The sequence below is a fragment of the Nothobranchius furzeri genome, unplaced genomic scaffold (genome assembly GCF_043380555.1).
Source record: "Nothobranchius furzeri strain GRZ-AD unplaced genomic scaffold, NfurGRZ-RIMD1 Scf020, whole genome shotgun sequence".
In the NCBI taxonomy this organism is placed as follows: Eukaryota; Metazoa; Chordata; class Actinopteri; order Cyprinodontiformes; family Nothobranchiidae; genus Nothobranchius; species Nothobranchius furzeri.
Window position 1 is genome coordinate 3,895,369 of NW_027223037.1, and position 17,209 is coordinate 3,912,577.

The following is a 17,209-nucleotide window of genomic DNA, read 5'->3' on the forward strand; positions in this document are numbered from 1 at the left end:
ATCACAGGAAAATGACTGTTGGGGCCTGTTGTTGATGATGACAAGGATCTGTGACACACTGAAGATAATTAATGTGGATCAGACTCATCCAGCATCAGTTCAAGTCCCTTTTGGACAAAATTAGAGGAAGCTCCATGTTCATGATCAGGAGGCGGGACCCTTGGTGGTTTGGAAGAACCCCATCAGTTAAATAGGATCAGGGCGATTAAAGAAGGCCATGAAGTTATCGATGAATGGTATGACAAGTTGGTAGCAGTAGCCCTTCAGCCATGTGTGGAGCTGAAGAACACAACTGAACTTGACATCTCCGAAACTGTGATAGGGCAGTGGGCCGGAGATGATGAGTTGCCGGTTTGATTGCAGGACAGTGCCAATCAGCATGTTCCTCAGGTCATTGTGTCCTGCAGGTACCACAACAGATGAGGCCGAAGGATTCTGATCCAGCAGAAGAGGGATTTTGGACTCCATATCCAGTACTCGTGCACCAGGATAGCAGTTTTTGCAGCAGACAGATGGACATGTCACACCACAGAACATCCAAAGATCAAAGTAGTCGAAGCTTTACCAGGATGGGCATGTTCTAAGACCAGCTGGTCTTTGGACGGCAGCTTCTGGTGGAGAATGAATGGTATCAGGAAGGGCTCCAACATCAGTCTGGAGCTGAAGCCCAGCCTCATCCAAATTACAGTTTTCTGGATGAGTAGCTCCAGAACGCCAATGATTTACTGCCTCAAAGAGCAGCCCTACGTCAGTTGGCCGACCCTTACGAGCCACCTCCAACCAAGTGAACCAGATTGGCCCGGTGTAGACTTGAAGACCCGGTTCCTGGGTTTCGCTCCCATCCATGCCCACTCACCATCCATCGGGATCGGAATCGTCCCAGAGGTCGTGGGAGGAAGGGCCCAGTGCTGAGCCACTTCAGCAGGAACATCGGAGCTGTGACCCGCAGCCTTCTCAATTAATTCGACAGGAATGTCTCTGCAGTTCCCGCTGTGCAGAGAATCGAACCATTGTTTTGTCCGGCACTGGTTGATGTTGACGTTGTCAGTGGTAGAGTTGCGGCAGTGTCAGACAGGGGCCTGGGACAGCCTGGAGGAAGGTGACAGTACTAGCTGGTTAGCGTGGGAATTCTGAAGGTGGGAGATACACCTGGACTGATCAAGTGCCACAGACATGAAGTTCTGCAGGAGTTTATTCTTGTCCCTCATGTTGTTCTGTAGTGGATGGATACCCAGCCTAAGCTGATAAATATTATTATGAAGTTGCAGGTAAGCTGAACCACACCTGTCACACTCGGAGCAAACAGAGCGTGGGTGGTTTTCCATCATTTCTTCCAAACAAAAATATCAGAAGATCCAAGCAAGGCATTTTGCAGACTAAGATTGGAACCAACTATGGACTGTGGTGTGAAAGTCCCACCGAGGGTATGAGCCTATCAAGAAGAATGTTGAGGCCCACAATCTCTAAAGCCCCACTGAGACGGAGCATCATCAGGACAAAGGGACAGCAGTAGCTCCGGCGGTAGAGCGGGTTGTAGTTATCTGAAGGTTGCAGGTTTATGTTTATTTATTTGGCTGATGCTTTAATCCAAAGGGACGTACACGTGTTAACCTATAGGGAATGCTGTGGTCTGTGGGGGGAAACCGGAGTACCCAGAGGAAAGCCACGCATGCATCGGGGGAACATGCAACTCCACGCAGAAAGGCCACAGCCAGGTTTCAAACCTGCAACCTTCTTGCTGTGCGGCAGTAATGCCAACAACTGCGCCACTATGCAGGTTTGATTCCAACTCCTGCCAGAGAATGCTGCTGTTGTGTCCTTGGGCAAGACACCTAACCCACCTTACCTGCTGGTGATGGTCGGAGGGACCGGTGGCGCCTGTGCTTGGAAAGCCTCGGCTGGGTCAGTGCGCCCCAGGGCAGCTGTAGCTATGATGTAGCTCATCACCACCAGTGTGTGAATGGATGAATGATTACTGTAGTGTAAAGCGCTTTGGAGTTCTCTGACTCTGAAAGGTGCTGTACAAGTGTGGGTCATTTATTGTGTAGCAAATATTTTGCCTGAATCTGTAATATCACAAATTTCATTTAATCCCATAACAAGTGCAGTCTCAGAGCCGTGGTGTTGTCTAAAGCCTGACTGGAAACCATCTAGCAGGTTGTTCATCTCCAGAAAGCGGTTCAGCTGCATCATAACTGCTTTTTCATAATTTTTCCAATGAAGGGGAGATTAAAGATAGGTGTAGCTATCCATCACTGAGGGATCTAGTTTGTTTTTCTTTAGAAGAGCTTAGCAGCGGTTGTTACACAGGCGTGTCCCCTCTTGGGCCCTTATGCTGGGCAGGGGTTGCTGGAGGCCACGCTCTAAGCTGAGATGGAGGGGGGACCGGATCTTCTCAGTAACAGCACCTCCCCTTTAGAAAGAGCTCCCTCTGGCAGTGAAACAGACTTCATCTCGTCTGGCTTGAAAACCCATTTTTACTTTGCCCCAACATGATTGTTGACACTGGCTTGTTGCTTTATTGATTTTTATTTGGTGTTACTTTAAATACTCTTACCTGTTTTATCTATTTATTGTTCTAATGCTATTTTCATCCTTTAGATAGTTGTGATGTCTGTCTTTTTTAGTGTTCAGCACCTTGGGCTTCCGCTAGGTTGTAGAAGGTGCTATACAAATACAATCTCATTCATGAAGCAGTTAATCATTTTCAGTACATCAGCTGGTTTAAATGCCCTCTCAGCCTAAATTGGATTATAATCTGGCTACAAATCTTTTTTTCTGTTTCTGTAAAATCTAACAAGTTACTTTTTATTTCACCTGCTGGAGCGACGAGCCTGAGTGTGAGTTTGGGGAAAAGCTGTGAACTTTCATCTCCTAAGGTGTGTGTGTGTGTGTGTGTGTGTGTGTGTGTGTGTGTGTGTGTGTGTGCGTGCGTGCGTGCGTGCGTGCGTGCGTGCGTGCGTGCGTGTGCGCACACGCGTGCGTGCGTGTGTGTGTGTGTGTGTGTGTGTATGCCTCTGTGTGTGTGTGTGTGTGTGTGTGTGTGTGTCTCTCCTCCTGCAGCTCCTGACGGTGAACCCGGAGCACCGTTTTTCCAGCCTCTCTGACATGCAGACCTCTCCGTACCTCGCTGATATCAACTGGGATGCTGTGTATGAGAAGAAGATGGAGCCTGGATTTGTTCCAAATGTAAAAAGATCCAGTTTTACTTCAGATAAATATTTCAAACACACACCAGCTCTCCTTCATGGGGACTAACTGTAATGAGCACTTGTAGCAGCTAAATAATGCAAAGGGAGAGGAAGGCAGCTTCCTAATGGCTTCTGCTGTAGTGTGTGTGTGTGTGTGTGTGTGTGTGCGTGCGCGCACATGCACACTTGCTGTACATCCCTGTGTGTTTTCACGCTGTGCCGTGCAGAATGATCCTCCTCTCTGCTTGTTTTTTCTGATTTTGTGGTTTGACCCCACTACCACACACACACACACACACACACAGAAAGGCAGACTCCACTGCGACCCCACCTTTGAACTGGAGGAGATGATCCTTGAGTCACGTCCTCTCCACAAGAAGAAGAAACGGCTGGCCAAGAACCGCTCCCGGGATAACAGCAAGGATTCCCAGTCTGTGAGTGCCATGTTTTTATCTCTTTACTCATTAAAGGAATATTCTGTGTCTCTGTGTAAAACTCATGAATATTTATCACCTGGAGCTTCCATAACGGCCCTCCTCAAACCCTTTGGGACTGATGAGCTAACTGCTAGTGTGCTGCTTCCTTCCAAATCCCTCCCACACAAAGAGATTGCTAAACTGTCTCCCTGCTCTGTGATGGTCACGTAAAAGCAAGGATCAGATTAGTGAGGTAATCCTAATCTGCTCGGAGGACATCAGAACATCCCTATGACTAACTGTTAGCTCATCAATCCAGGCAAATGAATCTGTTTCTTTCAACTGAGGTTGTTCAGAAGCACATAGTTGTATATTAAAAAGACAAACAGGATTTTAGCTTTAATCAGGAGGTTGTTTCTAGAAAAATATCCTAAATGCCTCTTTTGGTTTTCTTATTTTAAGCTTCAGTAATCTGGGGGCGGAGCCTCCACCTCTAAATGGTAAATGGTAAATGGCCTGTATTTGATATAGCGCCTTCTATAGTTCTTGAAACCCCCCCAAGGCGCTTTACAACACAATCAGTCATTCACCCATTCACACACACACTCACACACTGGTGGGGATGAGCTACAATGTAGCCACAGCTGCCCTGGGGCGCACTGACAGAGGCGAGGCTGCCAAGCACTGGCGCCACCGGTCCCTCCGACCACCACCAGCAGGCAACGTGGGTTAAGTGTCTTGCCCAAGGACACAACGACAGCGACAGACTGAGTGGGGCTCGAACCTGCAACCTTCCGATTATGGGGTGAGCACTTAACTCCTGTGCCACCGTCTACCCTCCTAAATGGAGGGAGGTTTGGTGGAAATCACTGGTGATTATTTAGTTAATTAAAAGTAATTTTAACATGATGAAGCAGTGACCCTGATAGACCTTAGCTCTCACTGATACCGATCAGAACATCAGTATAACATCTTCTAATTAAAACGACTGGATCAGAACCAAACGGGCTTTTAAAACCAGATGAGTCCCAAATGATGGAGAAACCGTTAGAGTAATGAATTTATGATAAATCCTTGTTTCCTGATCCATCCTAATGTGCGCTGAGATGGGATCCAAACATTTAGACGTGTGGAGTTTCCCTGTTTCTCCTGCTTCTGGTGTGTGTGTGTGTGTGTGTGTGTGTGTGTGTGTGTGTGTGTGTGTGTGTGTGTGTGTGTGTGTGTGTGTGAGAGAGAGCTACATTATTACTAAGATTATTAAATTATGAGGCCCTCTGTTGCGTTGTCATGGCCCCGAGTGCTTTTGGAAATATGAGCGTCTATTTTTGTCTCGAGCCAAACATCTGATTTGAGGAGGGCTCACAAACAAAAGGGCAGGAGCAGACCTCCTCGCCTCAGATGTCAGGGCTCTGATTTGGTTTACCCTCTGGTGTTGATTGTTGCTGATTGGTGGACTGATGATGGTGACGTGTGGTGGCTTCTGTCTGCAGGAGAACGACTACCTGCAGGAGTGCCTCGACGCGGTGCAGCAGGAGTTCATGATTTTCAACCGGGAAAAGTAAGAACACGTCGGCGTGTTTACAGGAAGAGCTAACAGTGGGATTTCCTGCCTCTCGGCTCTTCTAAAACCTTTTGATTCAGTTTGAGAAAATCAAAACATTTCCTGAATTTGTGTTTTTATACCTTTTGTTTGGGATCATAGTTTTAATAATGTGCACCAAAGCTCTGGAACCACTTGCCCCTCCCGATCAGACTCTCTTCCTCTCTTTCCCTTTTTAAGTCTCGTTTAAAAACTCACTTTTATTCTCTGGCTTTTAATTCTGTCTAACTTATTCCCTTTCTCCTTTTCTTTTCGAGTTGGATTACTTGATTTTAATGGATTTAGTTTTTATTTTTGATTGTTTTTAATTGTGTGTTTTTGTTCAGCACTTTGGTCGGCTCTCATGCCGTGTTTAAATGTGCTATATAAATAAAATTGGTATGGTAATGCGGTTATGACAGCCTACAGCTGCAGCTCGTTGCATCATGATGGTGGCTGGATCATCAGCTTCATGACTCTGATTGGCCCACGAACCTCCGGTTCTACGTGGATCAGATCCTGGGTTCTGGGTTCTTTTTTAAACCTAAACGTTTATTAACCAGGTGACTTTACCTGGTAACTGGGAGCACTAACTCATGCTGACTTTTCCTAAAGAGCAGAATTGTGAGCTCCGATTATAAAGAATACTATTGAAACCTTCTGTAAAACAGCATTAGCAGACCACCACCCCCTCCATAGAGCGTCTCACTTCACATGATAAATTCAGAATCATAGATTCTCTCAGGATCTGAGGCCAGACCAGAATTATTAAAACCAACTGGGCCTTCCAGTCTCAGTAACCTCTTAACATCGACTAAGATAGAACCTTCTGCTCCAGAACAGACACCCTCAACCGCTGCTGGAGTCTGCAGCTGTCCATATGGACGAGACAAACGTCTTCTGGAGAAAGCTTCAAGGGTCGAATGAGATGAAGTTTGAGCTGTTTGGCTACAGTGAGAAGATGGATGCACCAACAGCCAAGCATGGAGGTGTTAGCATCATAATGTGGTTCTAGTGCATAAAGGAGGAAGAGGACCACCTCCAGATTTTCCAGCTTCACCTGCAAACATCAGCTTGATGGCTGAAACTTGTTTCACCAATCAATCAACCTTTTTTTGTTGAGCACTTTCCACAAACACGAGACCAAAGTGCTGTACAGTTAAAAAGATAACAAATGAAACACAGTAACCAGGATAAAACAAATACAAGACAGGGCTGGGTAAAAATGACTACATAAAAGAAATTAAAACACTAATAGCAACACCTGAGATTAAAAGCCGACTTAAAAAGGTGAGTTTTTAAAAGAGACTTAAAGTCTCTTTCTGGAGTATTTCTCTTATCCGATGGCACCATCTAGTGGCTGACGAGCGTATCACACAAAAACTCTGTTGCTCTTTGTTTAAGATGGCGACGTCACGTTTCTGATTATAAATGTGCTTCTGTAGCAACAAACAGCTAAAACACGTTTTACGAGTATTATTCTCGTGTCATGTTGTGTTCTCATATATTTATATTTTAGAGACTTGTCTGTGAAAAGTTCATCAACTCAGCATCAGCCGCGGTTTTCCTTACATCTGAAGCATGTAAGCGGTAGTCTAACGCTATTGGTTAGTTCTGGTCGGACCTCGGTTTCCTATTGCACAGAGCTCTGCGGGGCAGGGGGCGTGGTTAGCAACAATAAAGACGTATTGCTTACATTTTATCACAGTACATGATGAGACAATCACTTTTACGGATTTCTGAAAAATCATACATCATTTCTGAAAGGGGAAAACTCCGGAAAGCAGCTTTAAACTCATTCAGAGACTCAGCCATCATTACAGGGAGCCTAAGTCTCCTCCCTTATCGAGTGGCCCACGGGTCCCCGGAAGAACGAAAAAATGAATAGAAGTCAACGGGGCTAAAAACGCTATTTTCTAACCCGCTCCGCCTTACGCCCTGGATCACACACATGCTGTACTGCAATTTAAATTAAAACTAATGATGGGTGTTTCCACCACGCCAGTCACGTATTTTGAGATTTATCAGCTTGTAAAAGTTTGTAATTAACATGACTACAAACTAGAAATCAGCACGTCGCATATGTGACGTCACCACATAATCTCCTCCCCCCTAGCGTAGCTGCTACTCTCCACGTGACCTGATTTATGGTGGTTCTTTCCCCCTGTGGGAAGTTTGCTGAACTTCCAGCCCTTTTCCCTCAGTTTTCTCCGTGTCTGGTTCGATGACATCACTTTCATGAAGCGCATTTGTAGTCCTGGACTTATTTTCACACAAAACCTAAAATAACATTTCCCCGTTCAAAAATGTGTCTTTAAAGATCACGGACATCATGTGTGAAATCCATGGCACAACACAAGCGTTTTTAGCCCCGTTGACTTGCATTTATTATTTTGTTCTTCCGGGGACCTGTGGTCCGGAAGAAGATGGGCGGGACTTAGGCTCCCAATTGGCAGAGTAAGGTTGTTCCATAGTCAGGGACCCACCAGAATGACGACCCCAAACACACCAGAGCTGGTTTCTGACTGGATGAAACAGGCTGACATTAAAGAGTAAGTCCCTCCCAGATCTACTTGTTTTTGCTGATAAACTTTAAGCCCTTTTCAGACTGACATTCTGGAACATTTGCGGACAATTCAATCCGGTTTTTAACCGGAACTGTGTTTTCAGACACACCACTTTTGTACCGGAACTTGTCCTTTCGGCTGCGTTCACACAGCAGGGAAAAGTTCCAGATGTCTGACGGCGGCGGGGGTGGGGTTGGGGGTGGGGGAGAATCGGACTTATGTTAAGAAGAAGAAGAAGAAAATATCATTTCTATAGCGCCCCTCAAGATAAAAATCACGAGGCGCTTAAGAGACCTGGATGATGAAGCTCAGTGGTTAAAGGAATCACTGAAGCGGTGTGAAGCGCTCCGTCGCGCGTCTAGGCGGTACGGTAGGAGGCGAGCTGCCGTGGTTCGCTGCATGCTACAGCAGCGGGCTATCTAGGTGCACACAGCGTCCCCTGGTCCCCTCCTCCTCCCCCTCCCCCTTGTCCGGAACTTTACCTCACCAGTCTGAAGCAGCCACCCTGTCCGTAACAAGTCCGGACCTGTTACTAGGGGCTTCGTCCGGATAAATTCCGGAACACGTTATCCGGATGTTTGTATTCAGACAGAAAGGTCTTACGGACAGATTCCAGAACATTTCCGTTTTTCATGGCCTGTCTGAAGGGGGCTTTAGAAATGAGGGTCTAATAGTGCTGTAGACGTGTCATTATGTTGGCCTTTTGTTGTATCTTGTTTACAAAGTAAAAACTCAGCCTAGAGCATTCACTATTATCCTCTTAACCCTTCCATTGTCCTGTCAGGTGACCCCTCCAGGACAGGGGGTGGTTAAACATGGTTGATCCATTAGCAAGGGAGAAGTGGTCCACCCCTTAAACAATAAATAAATAAAACCCCATTAACAATGCAGGAGGGTTAACAAACGTTCTATTCAAATCACTAAATGATCTAAATTAATGTTTTTATTCCCAAAATAAGCATAAATGTCTGACTGAACCTTTAAACCAAGGCTGATTCTTCATTTCTAAATATTTTCCAACATCTGGAGACAAACACAGTTTCTAATGAGCGCCAGACGATAAATGCAGCATTCTTCTCTACATGAACAGAGATTTATGTTGGTTCTGTTCTGCTCTCGGTTGTCGTCTCATTAATTATTGAGCAGGTCATTCCACTGCAGCTATGAGCTCTGTCTCTGTGGCAGAATCGTATTAGATTAGATTATCACACTAATTAATGACAATCTTCTTCCATTTCTAACAAAGTCATCATATCTAAAATAATGCTCAGCAGTGAAAAGCACAGCATGATGTCATCAGCAAAGCTGCTTCTATAGTTACTGTTTGATTTCTCCGTTGAATCATCAGTAATTAATAAGTAAAAGAAAAGTGATTAAACATTTGTTTTGTGTGTTTGAGGCTGAAAAGACGTCAGGATGAGAGTCAGTCGGAGGCCGGGGGCGATGACGCCACCGGAGACGGGGACGGAGAGGCGGAAGCTGGGGCCACGGATGAGGAAGTGCCAGAGCCGGAGCCTGAGGCCGAGCACGATCCAGAGCCCAAGTCCTCCTCCAAACTGAGCATGTGTGGCTCTGTGTGCTCCTCTCCAGGCAGCTGCTAGCGCCGTGTCGCCCACACAAAGACAATGGCAGGCCTGTCTGGCTGCTGCAGCGTTTATGCCATGCCGGTTCTCACCGCTCCTCTCTGCTGTAGCCAGGAGCAGAGAACATGCACAGGGGAGGACCCAAGACAGATCTCCCAATGTTCCTTATCTTTGTCTTTCTGTAGCATCTTTCTGGTATGGCATAAATGAAGCAGATTCCTAGAGAGTCCCTGCCAACTATTCTATTGCCCTAGAGTAAGCTCTAATTTCTATGCAATGTAACATTATAGCATGACGATAAGGTACCACTTCCTCTGAGGTGTTGTTCATAACCGGAACGCTCCACAAGCATGACCACATCCCGAGCAGTCTCCATCCCTGGACTTCTGGGTAGGACAGTATTTTGTTGGAGGCACCTCCCTTTACTTTGTGCCAAATCCATTGGGGTCATCTGAATTATTCAACTTATGAAGGCCCTCGGTCTCCCCCACCCCCCCACCCCCCAAGCCTCCACCATGGGAAGTTGCCCTAATTTGGGGCAAATGTGTTTGCTTATCTCCGTGGAGCGCCTTCCTCCGGTCGCAGGGGCTTCCTGAGACACATTTACAGGACGTGATGTTCCTGTTTAGATCATGCCTGTTTCTGATCATTATTCTTTGTTGCGTCAGACCCGCTGGTCCTCAGAACTCCGTAATAATCCGGTTGTTCCTCTTAGTATGAGCGAGGATTGGTGGTCACTGCAGCTACAGATGTAGAGGAAATATTAATCTCACTACAGCCATTTAGGTGGAAACCATCTAAAAAAACTGAGACGTTGCTTTTTGATTGTGATTCAGCAGAATAATTCAGTAATATAGAAGATCTCCTGAAGCCGGTCTGGATTAGGATTAAAAAGCCCAGAAAGGCTGTGGACTAAAGTGGATGAGTTAGACGCAGGTGTGTCCTGGAATCATCATCACAGGCGCTCAGTCTGGTACCCAATCTACATGTTAACCCTAATCCTAACCCTCTAACCATGAATATACCTTATTCCTGATTTTACCCTAATCCTGGCATAACTCTAATCCTGAATATACTTTAATCCTGAACTAACCCTAATCCTGACCTAATTTTAATCCTGACTTTACCTGTACATCATCAGATAATTCTGTTCTCTGTTGGTACCTTGGATTCCTTAGCTAGTCTAATCTGTGGCTTTCAGTCACCCTGAAGGTGGAACCATTCAGTTTCAGTGCTTGGGAAAATGTAGCAAATGACCACTTTAAAGTCCTCGGGCCTAACGACATCAAAGACCATGGGTTTGGCATGTAGTGCAGGTAATTGAACTCACCACAGTTTTATGTGGGAGTGCTGACTCAGCGAGTAAACTGAGGTTAGAGCCGCGGGAAGTTCTGAACCCCCTTATCTTCGCTCTTCTTTCCAAGTGTGCAGGCACAACTTGTAGGCAAAATATGCCAAAGCTTTTCTACCATTTGCATAACCATTTCTAGGGAACTTTCAACGTGTGAATGTATGTCGCCTTTCTCTTGAGTCCTTCTACAAGCAAACGTACTGTTATTTCTACAGGTGTAACGTGCTGATGTATAAACTATTTTAGGTACAGAACCTTAGAGCTGCAGTAAGACATCTTGTAAACAGTCATTTAGTGTCTTAAGTATTAAATACAAAGATTGACATGACTCCCTTCTGTGCATTAAGTATGGAGCTCAGACTGTAGCAGCTGTTTGTGATTTATGTGAAGGTGACACCAGCCAGTCTGCTCCTGATGCTTAAATCCTCTAAAACCCGTATCTCACTGGGATGTGACAATACCTACCAGCATTTCTGGTTTTCCTTGTGTGAGTCGCGAGGCCTTCTTCTTAAAATGAAATTCTGGTCCGGATCGTTTCTCCCTTTGGTTTCCATGAGTCACAAAGAGTTACAGCCTTTGTAACCAGCTGAGACCTACGACACTAAGCTGGAGTCAAAAGAGGAGAATCTAATTTTCTGAGCGTGACAAATTTTCAAATACAATCCAGGTAGACTGTTGAGGAGTTCAGACTCTTTTAGACACAATCCAGACAAGCTAATTTGAATTGATTTTATTCAAATCTCTCAGTTTTTATGTAGTTTAATGGTTGCAAATGTATCATAAGTACAAATTCAGGGTGATTCCATCTGACTTTTGTCCTCAGTTTTGCATCTCTAACCAGGTCAAAAATATCTTTGAAGTGTGTGCGAGGGTTGTCAGCAGCATTGTGGAAGTCTCAGCCTTCGCTGATGTGTTGCTGGGATTTAGAACTTTGTATGAAAACTTGTGAGAAAGTGTTTCTCTAATGAATCGGACATTTTCTGGGCATTTGGAACTTTTCTCAATGTAATTGCAGTGATTCTGAAATTGGAATGAATATGAGACAAATGTGGGCGGAGTCAGCATGGTTTGCATCTAAAAATTGTCAAGAGGACAGTTTGTTTGCAGTGATGTCACAGATATAAGAAAAATTCAGGAGAAGTAAACGTTTAGAGACTTTTCTATAAAAATGGTCAATGAGCGTTTGTACCGTATGAACATCAGCAGACCCTCGCTCTCATGTCACTGCAACTTTAAAAACGTTAAAAAATTGGCAAGAAAAGTTTGTGCAGGCATCAGAAAGTCCTCTTGGTCTCTCCTCAAACTGGTCACAAATGTGAGACTGGGAGAGGTTGGCAACCAAATAGTGTCAAAATGAGATCACTTTGTGATCCAATTGTGACAAAAAAATTGCATGACATTGTATTTTTTTGTTTGTTTTTACATTTTCCAACCGATTCTGTGTTTTTTTCCTCCCAGTTTGCAGCTGGTCTCAGCCCAGTGAGATAATGACTTCAGGGTTGGTTACCATGGTGATGCTTTCATCGCTGATGGTCCCACCTTTTGGAGTCTAGATAATATTGGTGTTTTTCTGGCTGACTTCTTCCCACCAGCTGGAGCTTCTCATTAATGCACATATCTGAGGCTGGTGTAAATCTCCTGAGGTCTTTATCAGAAGGAAAATATGTTACATCTGGTTAATAAAATGTGGAACAATGTCTTTCAACTTTACAATCCTGATTAGATTTAGAGATTTGGTTCAAGTGAAAGCTTCCGACTCTGCCAAAAACAAATCTCCTGGTTTTGAAGCCGTTTTTTGTTTTGTCGGGTTTGTTTGTTGCATGTACCTTTACAGAATAAGCCTGATTTTTCCAAAGCCTGGAGCTTGAGCCTTACTGGCTGATTTTTGCATGCAGAAGCTTTTGGTAACAGTGTACCTCAGTGCTCACCTCAATGAAAACTTACTTGCCTGGCAGTGAGTTTTGTGAACCTTAGGTTGTACCAGTCATATAATCCCAGTGTTCCATGGACAGCATGATATTCTTAGACGACGACTTCTTGGCATCCTGTAGGTTCGTTTAAGGGCACGACTTTGTGACCGTGTGGATGAGAGGAGTTGGGTTCACCTCTGTTGTGAATTAAGTGTTGCTGTTTTGGGTTTTTTTTGCAGCAGAGGATAAATATTTACAATTGGGGTAAATTCTCACCAAACCTCATAATTTGCTGCTTGAATAAAATAAGGAGAACAAAAAAATGTGAGCATTTGGAGAGTTTAATCAGATGTAATTATCTGTTCACCATTTGTAAATGAAAACAGATGATTTTAATGGTTATTTTACGTGCTGTTTTTCTCTTTTATCTCAGTTTTGTACATTTTTTTGGTTGATCTCTATCATTCTAGTGCTTGCAAGCCAGTGCATTGTGTTTATTTTAACATTATGGATGCCCTTAGGTGTTTAACCAGCAACAGCATGTCTCCCAGCAAACTGAGTCCTGTCTGTCCAGATGTCCCTGACTGTTTTTGTCTTCAGTGCCCTGTCCAGAAAACAAATCAAGAAGACGATGTGATCAAAACTGAATCGAGGGATCCGGTCATGTCCTTCTGCAGGACTTTTACAGCCAATCAGTGAAGAGCCTTGTTTCTGTATCTAAACCATTCTGTGTTAAATAAACATGCTGCTTTAATTGCTTTGATAAAGAAATAAACCTCCTTCCAAAGATTTGTCTCTGTGTGTGTTATTTTCACTGACAGTGCTAAAGGGGGTGAGTATTTCTGTCATCCAGCTCTCCGAGCAGCCGTGCACACATGAACCGTGCCAGTTTCAGCTCCAGGAAGCAGAATTTTGGACCAGTTCACAGGCTGGAAAAGAGATGGTGTCACAGAGAGGCAAAGAATAAATAATGCAGAAAAAGGTTGCTTTGTGCAAAACACCGTCCTTTTCAAAGATTCATCATTTATTTAGAAATACATAATAAAATACCGTGCACATTTCTTTAGGTGCTCTTTATTATTATGCTTCTAAAGAGCAAAGTTCTTGTCTTTTTGTTATCTAGTGCCAAAGTTTTCCATACATGTTGAGACTACCAATGGTATATTGGAATGCTTTTTCACATATATGTGAGTAATTGAAGATAAAAATGTGTCTCATATCAAAGTTTAATCTTTTTATTAAATTATCTTTTAATATATCAGACAAAATTCACTCTATTTGAGTATATTTCTACTATGTGCTGAAAACAGCAATTCTTTGTTCCCTTATATTGATTTTCTGTAATTATTTCACAAAAAAAGGGATTGAAATTTTTTAACTAAATTCTAAATATTTTCTTTGTAACTGCATTTTTTGTGCAACAGCCTGACTGGCTTTACCCCCGTTCCAAGATGGCGGCTAAAATCACGTGTTGGTTGAAAATGGACACACCTGCCTGTGACTGCTGCCAGCTGGGGTGAGTCCAAAAGGATCTGGCTGCGGCCGCAGCCCCGGCCAAACACGCCCCTATGTACAAAACACGCGTGCATGTACGAAGACGAGAACTCGCATGCGTGTTGCAACAGATGGAAATGACGGTTCAGGTAAAGACAGGTTTATATTTTTACAACTTGCGAAGATTTTGTACTAGAAATTTGAACGTTTATGACATAGTTTGATAGATAGCGCATTCTTAATTTTTTTCTGAAACACTTATATAAAATTAAGCATTATTGGCAGTGGGTGAAGACGTCATGGACGCAAATTTTTTTAAATATAATTTTTAATGGGCTACATGCAAGCCTTTTGGCCAAAATAAACGTAACAATAGGCTATTTATTTGACCGTTTATGACTCCTCATCTAATAAGCAGCAAACTCACGACGGCAATGTGGTAGCCCGGAGGTATTCTACAAACACAAGAACAGTGCTAATGCCTATATGTATTGTTTTCACATTGTTTATGACAGCCTCTAGGTGTAAATGTCATTTTTACTAATTGCTATTTATCTTTGTCTCATTAGTGAGAGGCAGCTGATGTCCTATGCCATGGAACTGCTCATATACTCGGAGAAATTCAGAAAAGCTCTGGACTCATCTGAATTTTTGAAGAGGCTGTAGCATTGCGTGGACATTTATTTATTTATTTATTTATTGGAAGGTTTTTGTAAGGCCAATAAAAGCTGTTGCTGGTTGTTTCATTTGTCTGAACTTTTTTTCTAAAGCCAAACTTTTCTGCTTTTGTGTTTACAGTATATTCTTTACAGATTAGTGTATGGTCAATATCAGTTTACTAGTCTTGTGAATTGTATACTTAATGCAAAATATTTTAGTAATTTCTAAATCAATACATTTTGTGTCAAAGGGCCAGCAATTATTCCTGTTAACAGAATATATGAAATGCATATATACACATGTAAATATGCCTAAAAATTACACATTAGCAGCTTTTCACTGTAAAGAAGCAATAAAAATCATAAATAGTAACATAAATATTAACTACACACTCGTATGAACTTAGACCCACTGTTAGTGCCTGTAATAACAAATGGTTGAAAGTTAAATGTTGCTGTAGGAGGCGTGCTCCCAAAAATGGAGGGTAGTGGGCTTAAGGGGTTAATTAAAACGATTACCACTAATTACTTTTTCTGATATTTAATTGCATTTAAAATGCACATACATTACTCACCTGCTAACTTAAGTAAGCATAGGTATGTTGTGCCTATTGTCCGGCAACTGATTATTTGTTGGTGGCTTCTGTGTTTTATAATCTCACTGGGGATGGCCATGAAGTGTTTATGCAAGAAAAAAATCCATACGTTCATATTTAAACCTGGAATCCTGTCTGTTTAATTACATTATTACTATTTCTGTATAAACGTGTTTGGAGCTGCTGGAGCTGACAGCGGGATGCTCCCCGCCCGCTGGTAGGGCCGCCGTTATTGAGCTCGGGGGTAGCTCAACGAGAGGAGCTCAACAGGCACATGGGGGCGTGTTTGGAGAGGGTCTGCAGCTAGGCTGGGGTGGTCAGTTGAGTCTGGTCTCTAGATGGCGCTGGTGGAGATGCTGAGCCAATGAGAACGCGGTAACGTCTGGAAGCTCCGCCCCCGACGTAACCCCAACGGTCCGTCTCATTTTGGCGCTTTTCTGCGCCCAGCAGGGCTTGCTAAGTCTGGAGGAGAGCTAACCGCCTAGTGAGGGTGTCGCTACAAGGTAAGGTCCAGGTTGCTTCTACTTTACAAACAACATGATCTTTTTATTCTGGTAAGCAACAGACTCTGCACAGCTAAAGCCGGGCGTACACTGTGCGACTTTTTCACTCACAGCGTTCAGCTTCAGCTCAAACTGTACGACTTCCTCGCAGAGCAGATCTCACGAGTCATGTGCTCACACTGTAGACCCAGTTCTCAGATGCGACCTGACTGCTCACACTGTATGTCTGGTAGCAACATGTCAGCCCTAAAAATATGCTAAAAATAGCAGTTTTTACTCAACACGTCAGACTTTTTTGTCTTGTTTTGCCTGTTGTCCTTCGGGAGTGCTGCAGGAGGACACACAGGGGTTTATGGGGGTTGGATGAGGAAAACGAAATAAAGAAAGTAAATCTGTGTTTTGTGATCAGTTTAATTTGACATGAACACGACAAACACGCTTTCTTAACATTCTTTGTGAGTAAAAAAAACGTGTAGAAACAAAAACGAACAGCGTGTATTATTAGGGAAATAGCGAGCGGCGTTGATGCAGGATTGCGCATGCGCCGTGAGCGGTTCTGATACTTTTTGGGTCGCTTCAACAGTGCGATACCCTCACGAGGGACAAGCGAAATATTAAACACGCCAGAAGTCCGTGCGACCTCACGACTGCTGATCGGCAGCTGGTCACGTGGTGTTAATCGCCTCGTAACCCCCTGTACACTACACAACCGCTCAGCGTAAAACTCGCCCCGATGTCGTAGATTCTTGCACGACTGGAAAATCGGCACAAAAAGTGAAAAAGTCGCACAGTGTATGCCCGGCTTAACATGGAAGCCAAGCTAATTAGCATGGCGAGCACTTGCTAGCCGTTTTTTAGTAGAAGGAACATTATACAGTGCCTCTCAAGATCACAAGGCGCTTCACAAGAACGAAAAAATAAAAATGAAAATGGTAAATATGTGAGGAAAGGGAAAAAAACAAATAAGAGAAAATTAGTCAGTGGATTGCAGAAAATGCAGAATAAGGAGAGGGAGGTGGTGAAGGTCCCACCAAAGCCTACCTGAACAGGTGAGTCTTAAGCTTCTTTTTTAAAGGAGACCACTGATCTCAGGCTCAGGGGGAGATAGTTCCAGCTTGTCTCCTCTCCTGCTGCTTGTTATGATACAAGTTGATGTATGTTAGCTAAGTTCTGTATAGGTCAGTTTGCTACATGAACATGCTAAAACCCCAAAGGCTAGAGAAGTGGCACCTGCAAGGATAATGATGATGTTTAACTGAAAATCTGCACATTTCCATTTGGAGTCACACTGAAATCTTATGACTCATTTGTAAAAACTGCTAATAGCTTAAATCATGTACTGATGTACAAATGTTGATAT

General features: G+C 43.7%; 1 protein-coding gene across 2 annotated transcripts in view; it reads left to right on the forward strand.

Annotated features, from left to right (window-relative positions):
- Nucleotides 1–9,587, forward strand: part of LOC107395552 (serine/threonine-protein kinase 32C) — a 147,942-nt gene extending 138,355 nt beyond the window's left edge. For both annotated transcript variants that reach the window (XM_054734243.2, XM_054734244.2), the window contains 4 exons: nucleotides 3,064–3,189; nucleotides 3,497–3,625; nucleotides 5,098–5,165; nucleotides 9,153–9,587. In XM_054734243.2, the coding sequence (XP_054590218.2) occupies nucleotides 3,064–3,189; nucleotides 3,497–3,625; nucleotides 5,098–5,165; nucleotides 9,153–9,354 (525 nt within the window). In that variant the 3' untranslated portion in view covers nucleotides 9,355–9,587. The remainder of the gene's footprint in view (nucleotides 1–3,063; nucleotides 3,190–3,496; nucleotides 3,626–5,097; nucleotides 5,166–9,152) is intronic.
- The last annotated feature ends 7,622 nt before the right edge of the window (nucleotides 9,588–17,209 follow it).